The following is a 6,605-nucleotide window of genomic DNA, read 5'->3' as shown; positions in this document are numbered from 1 at the left end:
CCCGACCGGAAAGGAATGTATTCTAAGGCATATTTAGAACAAGACTTAGAGCACGTGGTCTTCCTGTCATTTGACACGGTTGGGCCGGAGTATATCTTTATAGAAGATAGGAGTAAAGTATATAAGGGGAAGACTAAATTACCACGCCTCTTATACGGGATCCGTAGGTTTTCTTGGCCGCCTTCTTTATATCAAGATCTCTAATCGCCTAGGTCCTCTCAACGCGTATACTAAGGTTAGTTTCAAGAGTATATAAACAGAGCGAGGAAAGAGTTAGGAAAAGATTAAAGAGGAAGATAGTTAAGTAGTAAGGAGAACGCATCTTTTATAAACGTTAAAAGCGGCAGCCGGCTTGTATATACGCCTTACCTAACGCGGCAGGCGCTAAACCTAAGGGAATAAACACTACGACTAAGATTACTATTATATAGTTAATAAAGAATAGACTTAAGTATTAAATAAAAGGTTAAAGATCTATTAAGTAGTAATCTCGCTTCTCTTAATTACTGCCTCGTAAGGAGCTTAAGAATTACAAATTGAGACATGAAAAGGAGGGTTTATAGATAAAATCTAAGCATTAGACTAATAGTTCAAACAAGATTTTGCACGCTGCCGACGTCAGACAATTCGAACTCGAGATCCTTCACGAGTCGAGGTAACCTTGCATCCCGGCGTCTTCTAGAAATGTATATGTATAGCCACCAACAGGAGAAGACGATGATGGTGAGAGCAACTGACAATCCGACAAACAGCTTCCAGTTTGTTGCGTTATCAAGATGGAAAAGATTTGCCGACCATATTGACTAAAGAGTTGTGAGTTTGGACGCTCTCTACTATACTTCGAAATACCACTTACATTCACGAGCGTTAGTGGGAGAAAGGCTAGTGTCATTACTGCAATAGTCTTCATACTTCTGCTATTCTCGAGATTGGTCTTACTGTCTCTCTGAGCGATGAGACTGATAGACTAATAATATTTTAGTACACTTTCGTCGTCTCTCAATCGGGTTGAAGCGGAGGGAGGTACTTACCACATTTATTTGTCCTCGAATTCTCTCTTTCACTTCTGAAAGCTTACTCCTTACCCCCTCATACATCTCAATATAAAACCCTATTTTGTCTTTCAAATCCGACTTGTATCTAACTGGCAATGGAAGATGTCCTCTGCGTTCTCTAGAGCTTTCCACGACGTCAAAAGCCTGTAGACAGAAATTGCCATATTTTACTGCAAAGGACATGACGGTATCACATTGACATAGTTCTGTGTTCGTTGCATGAAGTTGGTACAGGAGAATGTCAGTGTCTGATAAGGCCTGAATTCGATCTGGGATCTGTTGCTTCAGAACCGTGGTCATCCAATCTGGCCGGTTCATTCCTGTTGCTGTTTCGGCCACTACCACCTCTAGCCAGAGGCCCGCGAATGAACTAGCCCAAAGTGGATATCTCTGATCGCTGATCAATGTAAGAAAATACAATGGGTGTACTCTTAGGAGGTCCGATTTCTGAATGCACAGAGTTCGCATCTCGTCCAAGTCGTGGGGATTTGGTCCACAGAGGAATATTACGGAGCTGCGATCGGCAAGCTGGACTCGCATGATGCAAGAAATACATCGGCTATTTCGTGGACATCGAAAAACGATAACTAGAAGAGAGAACGTGTAAACGGAGATAATCTGTTTATTAAAAGAGAAGCGGACTTACTAATGGATGTGGGAGGCCCACTTGGATCGGCGTCTATATCATAGTGAGAATGATAGGAACAATGGAAAAGTCGAGTAGTATAGAATGAGCTGTAGTCATTGCGGAATCGGAGTGTATGATAGAGTTTTTCAAGAGAATTGGGAGAAATCTCGAGAAAGTTGCATTCGACAGAGGGATCTCCCATCGATGTTCTGGTCACCGAACTGGTAAGCAAATGCTTCCTTGAATTCAAAAGTGATTTGAAGTTTTATCCCAATAAGAGGGCTAACATCAGGAAGAATTGAGGCTTTTCAGCGGGAGCTGTTGCCAGAGTGAAGTCCTACGACCTCGAGTGAGCAGAAACTCCAGAGAAGGCGACAGTGAAAACTCACAATGGTCTCTAGTTTTTGCAGCAGGCTAGATTCATCTAGGGTCTCATTCGTTTTTTCCGGGTTGTTTATGTCCAAGCACATGGCCTGAGTCGTACTGGAAGATTGCACTCTCGGATCCACGAGATTATAGCCTGGAATTGTGGATGCAGATCTGAATACGCTATCGAGCGCAATCCCCTCGGGCTCTTCATGGAGAGTAGTAGTGGAATCTCTAGAAGAGTCCGCCATGGCTGTACTGTGGGAGGTAGTTGGTTAACAAGAAGCAAAAGCTACTGGAGCATGGCTTCGGGCTGCCTGGGTGTCTCAAACATTAAATTTGCGACATTGTAGCGACATCGGTGGGTTGTCTGGTCTCATGGCATCCTTTCTTTTTCGTTCTATTTGAGTGAGGATGAGGCTTAACAGACACGTAGCCTTGTAGGGCAAAAGGCAAACTCTTTTGTGGTATTGTTGGATCGATATTGTGCGTTGGCAGACGCCTCTGAGGCTCTGACATTAATGTAGGCTGGGAACTTGGGAACGACTCAACAAAGAATGATCAGGCAATTATCACTTGAACCCACAAGAATACAGAGCGCTTGTTGCCTGAAGAAGTCTTGAAGAACGAGGCTGGATTTAGCGATTTCAAGGTTTTCGAATAAATTTCCAAGTTCGCCCAATTATGTCGATGGATCTTGCATTAGCTGAGGAGGGTTTGGTTGGACGTAGGTCGGAAGAAATGAAGCGAACTGACAGCAAAGGCTGCCGTGAATATCAGGGCGACAGGGAAAATGCTCCAACACATCAGTGCCTGAGCCAACACCGAAGATTCGGGCCCCCGCGGACGTGTCAAGACGATCGGGTAGTGGCTGCGACAGTGCCCGACTGATTGGGCTATGAAGATTCCGTTTGCTCCACGTTAGTGGTGGCTTGTAAGCTACCAGTTTCGGGGGGGCTGAGCGCCACTGTTGAATCATGCATCGCATTGGGCAGCGCACACGTGGGGCAGCCAGTACCAAAGCATCGTGTAAATGATACGTCGTGGTGTTCGCCTACCCTCAGCACCTGAGCTGAAATTCAGGCAACCATCCTCACATGCCAGAAATCATAGTGGCAGGGCAACATAATTAAGTGGCTATTGAGATATACACCTCCATAGCCGGTGAGAAAGGAGATTCGTGGTGGCTGGAGGTTGCCGAGTTCGGAGGGCTAAATTCTGTTCACACTTCTGCTGCTATACTTGAAAGTGTTAAGAGCACATATGCAAGGGGCTTTTGCCCCGGAGTATTGTGTGTCAGGTGTGAAGCTGCAAGTTAGGACGCGATGTCAAGTGTTGACGATCTTCTTCATAGAAGCTTTTGCAGTACTCTGCAGTCGATGGAATATAAGATAGCCCATGCAGAACATTTCATAGTAATTAGACCAAGAGATACTTCATGATAAATGGATTCGGGCGATATGAAAGAGAGGTTTCAATTTGTAAGTCAATAACTGAAGGAAGAAAAAGGGTGCGGACCTCGCGTGGGGCTCGCTTCCCCCTGAAGGACGGCAGAGCAAGCTTATCGCGCTATCGCAGATGAGGACGCGAAGGGCAACGTCCTCTGTCGCGTCTCCTATTCTTTAAAATCCTCCTTCTCCTCGCTTTTCTGGCTTCTCCCATTTCCCCCACCCGAAACACTGCAATCGTATCTAGGCGTCTAGACCTTCTCTACTTTCCAGCACGTGAATCTTCTTGTGGTATCCGGAACTAATCTTTTCAGAAATATCTCATTCTCTCAGGTGGCCTTGGGAGTTCATCATACCTTTTTTCCCGACTCTACCAAGAATTTGTACGGTACACGCATCTCCATGCACCAAATCCCGAGATTCTAGTGTCTGCTGAGCCGTAAGTATAGATATCGGATTGGTAGTTGAAGTGTTAACGATGAAACTCAACAGCCAATTAGCTGTCTGCAGAGGCCTCATCATTGATCGAATGCAGAACATCAAGACGAGAAAGAATATTTTGGTTGGCCGGATATTCCCGGCATCTTACGGCATTATGTGTGATGTGCCATATGATTAGAACAACCCACTGCATGTTGGTCAAGAAACCTACAAAGATCAGATTGATGGAAAAACAATGGTCAGACATCAAGTCTTTTGGATAATAAAGAAGGCAAGCATAGTGGAGATTCCTTGCTAGCACTTCCTGGTTAGAATTAGGGTGAAATAATGTACGTCGATAAAGATATTATACATGATTTCTATCGTATCGTATGTCGATTGAAGGATGGAAATGCCACGAATAAGACCGATATGATATAGAAAGACAAGGTGATCATATCTCATATAGAAGCCGACAGCTTGTCTGGAAATGTGGCGAATAGTAAGCTCCAGTTCATGTTCTCGAGATTATATACTGACTCGTTGAAGCCGATTGCCACGTCTTGTGCACCTTAACCTCTAACTTGTCCAGAGACGGAATATACCCATGAGGATAAAGCTGGGCTTCAATTCCCAGTAGCCACTCTTTCCTGCGGGAGAACAATGCACGGGCCTGGTCGAACTTATTTTGTCCCAATACAGACTCGTTCCTAAGCCATTCAAACTCTCCCCGAAAATGCCCAATAATGATTTCGTCCTTATTAAAGTATTTGCATGCTAATAAAACATCCAGATTTTGGTTCCTTTAAGTTAAATATCGAACCGTATCTCTGGATATATACTTGAAAGATTTCGAATAATTAACCTTAAATTCCCCAATACCCTTACTATTATATACCCCCAATATACCGAAAACTTTATCTCTTGGATTCCAGTAATTTCGGAACTAGGCTAATACTAAATAGTGTGGGAGGGAAACTGTAATAAGACAAAAACCCACATAAAGTATACCAGAGTACAAAACGTAACTTAATAGTAAAATAATAGGAATAAAGGCATAAATAGTAAAGCATAAATGGTATACGATATGTAAAAGCTTAATTAATTAAATATAAAGAAGGGATTATTCTCTAGAACTACAGAAAAGCCAGCTTTCTTATATAATTCCCGCAAGTCACATATAAAAGGCCCTAGCCTTTATTATATAACTAAAACCTTAAAACTATTAAAATAAAGCAATTTTAATAGAGTACGGCTTGCTATACTACATCCGACCCCCTATTCATTTGTACTTGTTCCCTAAGTACCAAAAACTAATAGAAAATCCCTATTTAGAATATAAAATAACGAAATAATTAGGATCTTCTTCTATTAATAATTCTAATTTCTCCTTAATATATCTAAAATATAATTTATTACCCTCAAATAATCTTATTTCATACTTCCAAACTTACTTAAAGGTAATCTAAACCCGCTTAATTACATTCTTATACTAAATATAATACAATTCTCCTTATTACTTAGTATTTGCGTTTAATTATTAGTTAATCTCAGCCTTTATAGCTAGGTATTAGGGTGGCTTATTATAATAAACCATATTATAAATTATACTAATATATTTTAAATAAATAGCTTCTTTGAATTTCGTATTATTTATAATATTCTTAAATTTGTCTTTAGTAAGAGAAAAAAGCTTTTAGTAAAAAGCTTTAATAATTTTATAAGAGACTCTATTTCTATATATTCTATTCTAAATAATAACTAGATTTATTAAGATTATAGTAAAATGCTTTTTAAATAATAAATTATTATTAAGCTATTTTTTAATTACTATTTTATTTAAAAATTATTACTTAATTATAATTCCAGACTTATAAATTATCTAGCTAAAGATATTTATTTATTTAGCTAAGTAAATTATACTTAAATACTTCCTCTTATTTCCTTTACTAAATATATACTTAATTTTTTAATATCTTTCAAATCAAAATTATTATAAATAGAGAAGTAATTAATATTCTTAAGAACTTTTTTACTAAAAGAAGCTGCCTTTTTATAATTTATAAAGAAAATATAGCTAATATTTCGATTTTCCTTATTAAGAAAGAACTTATTATTTAGAGCTTTAGTAATAGTTAGATTATTAGTATTACCTTTATATTAATAATAATTAATATTTTCAGGAATATAATATTAAATTAATTAAGGATAAGTAATTAGATAAATAGGATACTTAGCTAATACCTTATAAAATCCAAGCTATATTAAGGAATTCGCTATTAGGAATTAAGAGACTAAAATAAAATAACTATTACCTAGATTTCTAGATTTTAATATATTATTTTTTTAAAGATAAAATTATAGTATCTTTATTTCCTTTATTAAGAGCTTTTAAATATTAAGCTTCTTAGTCTATTTTAAGTAATCTTTTTTATAAATATAACTATTTACTTTAATATATTATTTTTTTAAAGATAAAGTTATAGTATCTTTATTTCATTTATTAAAAGCTTTCGGGTATTAAGCTTTTTAGTCTATTTTAAATAATCTTTTTTATAAATATAACTATTTATTTAAATTAGAAGTACTAGACTTAGTAATAAGAGCTATAATATTAAATTAAAGCTATAGATTTAAGCGAAATTAATTAGAAATCTAATACTTGTATTTATAATTTATAATCTCTAT

The 6,605-nt window shown here is 37.9% G+C and overlaps 1 protein-coding gene across 1 annotated transcript; it reads right to left on the bottom strand.

The window, feature by feature from the left end:
- Positions 1 to 555: 555 nt before the first annotated feature.
- Positions 556 to 2,756, bottom strand: K444DRAFT_620652 (uncharacterized protein). Its single transcript, XM_024881752.1, has 6 exons — positions 2,073 to 2,756; positions 1,971 to 2,020; positions 1,702 to 1,892; positions 1,032 to 1,642; positions 857 to 967; positions 556 to 803 (listed from the first exon to the last, which is right to left on the bottom strand). The coding sequence occupies exons 1-6, from the start codon at positions 2,298 to 2,300 to the stop codon at positions 591 to 593; spliced, it is 1,404 nt and encodes a 467-aa protein (XP_024728466.1). The 5' UTR covers positions 2,301 to 2,756; the 3' UTR covers positions 556 to 590.
- Between the last annotated feature and the right edge of the window lie 3,849 nt (positions 2,757 to 6,605).

Source organism: Hyaloscypha bicolor (assembly GCF_002865645.1).
Source record: "Hyaloscypha bicolor E unplaced genomic scaffold K444scaffold_182, whole genome shotgun sequence".
NCBI classification, from domain to species: Eukaryota; Fungi; Ascomycota; class Leotiomycetes; order Helotiales; family Hyaloscyphaceae; genus Hyaloscypha; species Hyaloscypha bicolor.
The sequence above is the reverse complement of the archived record's forward strand: the minus strand, read 5'-3'. Positions and strand labels throughout refer to the sequence as shown.

Coding starts and splice junctions, on each gene's coding strand:
- K444DRAFT_620652 (XM_024881752.1), bottom strand. CDS start 2,300: ATGGCGGACTCTTCTAGAGATTCCACTACTACTCTCCATGAAGAGCCC. Junction 2,021..2,072: donor TGCAAAAACTAGAGACCATT/GTGAGTTTTCAC, acceptor TCGAGGTCGTAG/GACTTCACTCTGGCAACAGC. Junction 804..856: donor TCCCACTAACGCTCGTGAAT/GTAAGTGGTATT, acceptor ACAACTCTTTAG/TCAATATGGTCGGCAAATCT.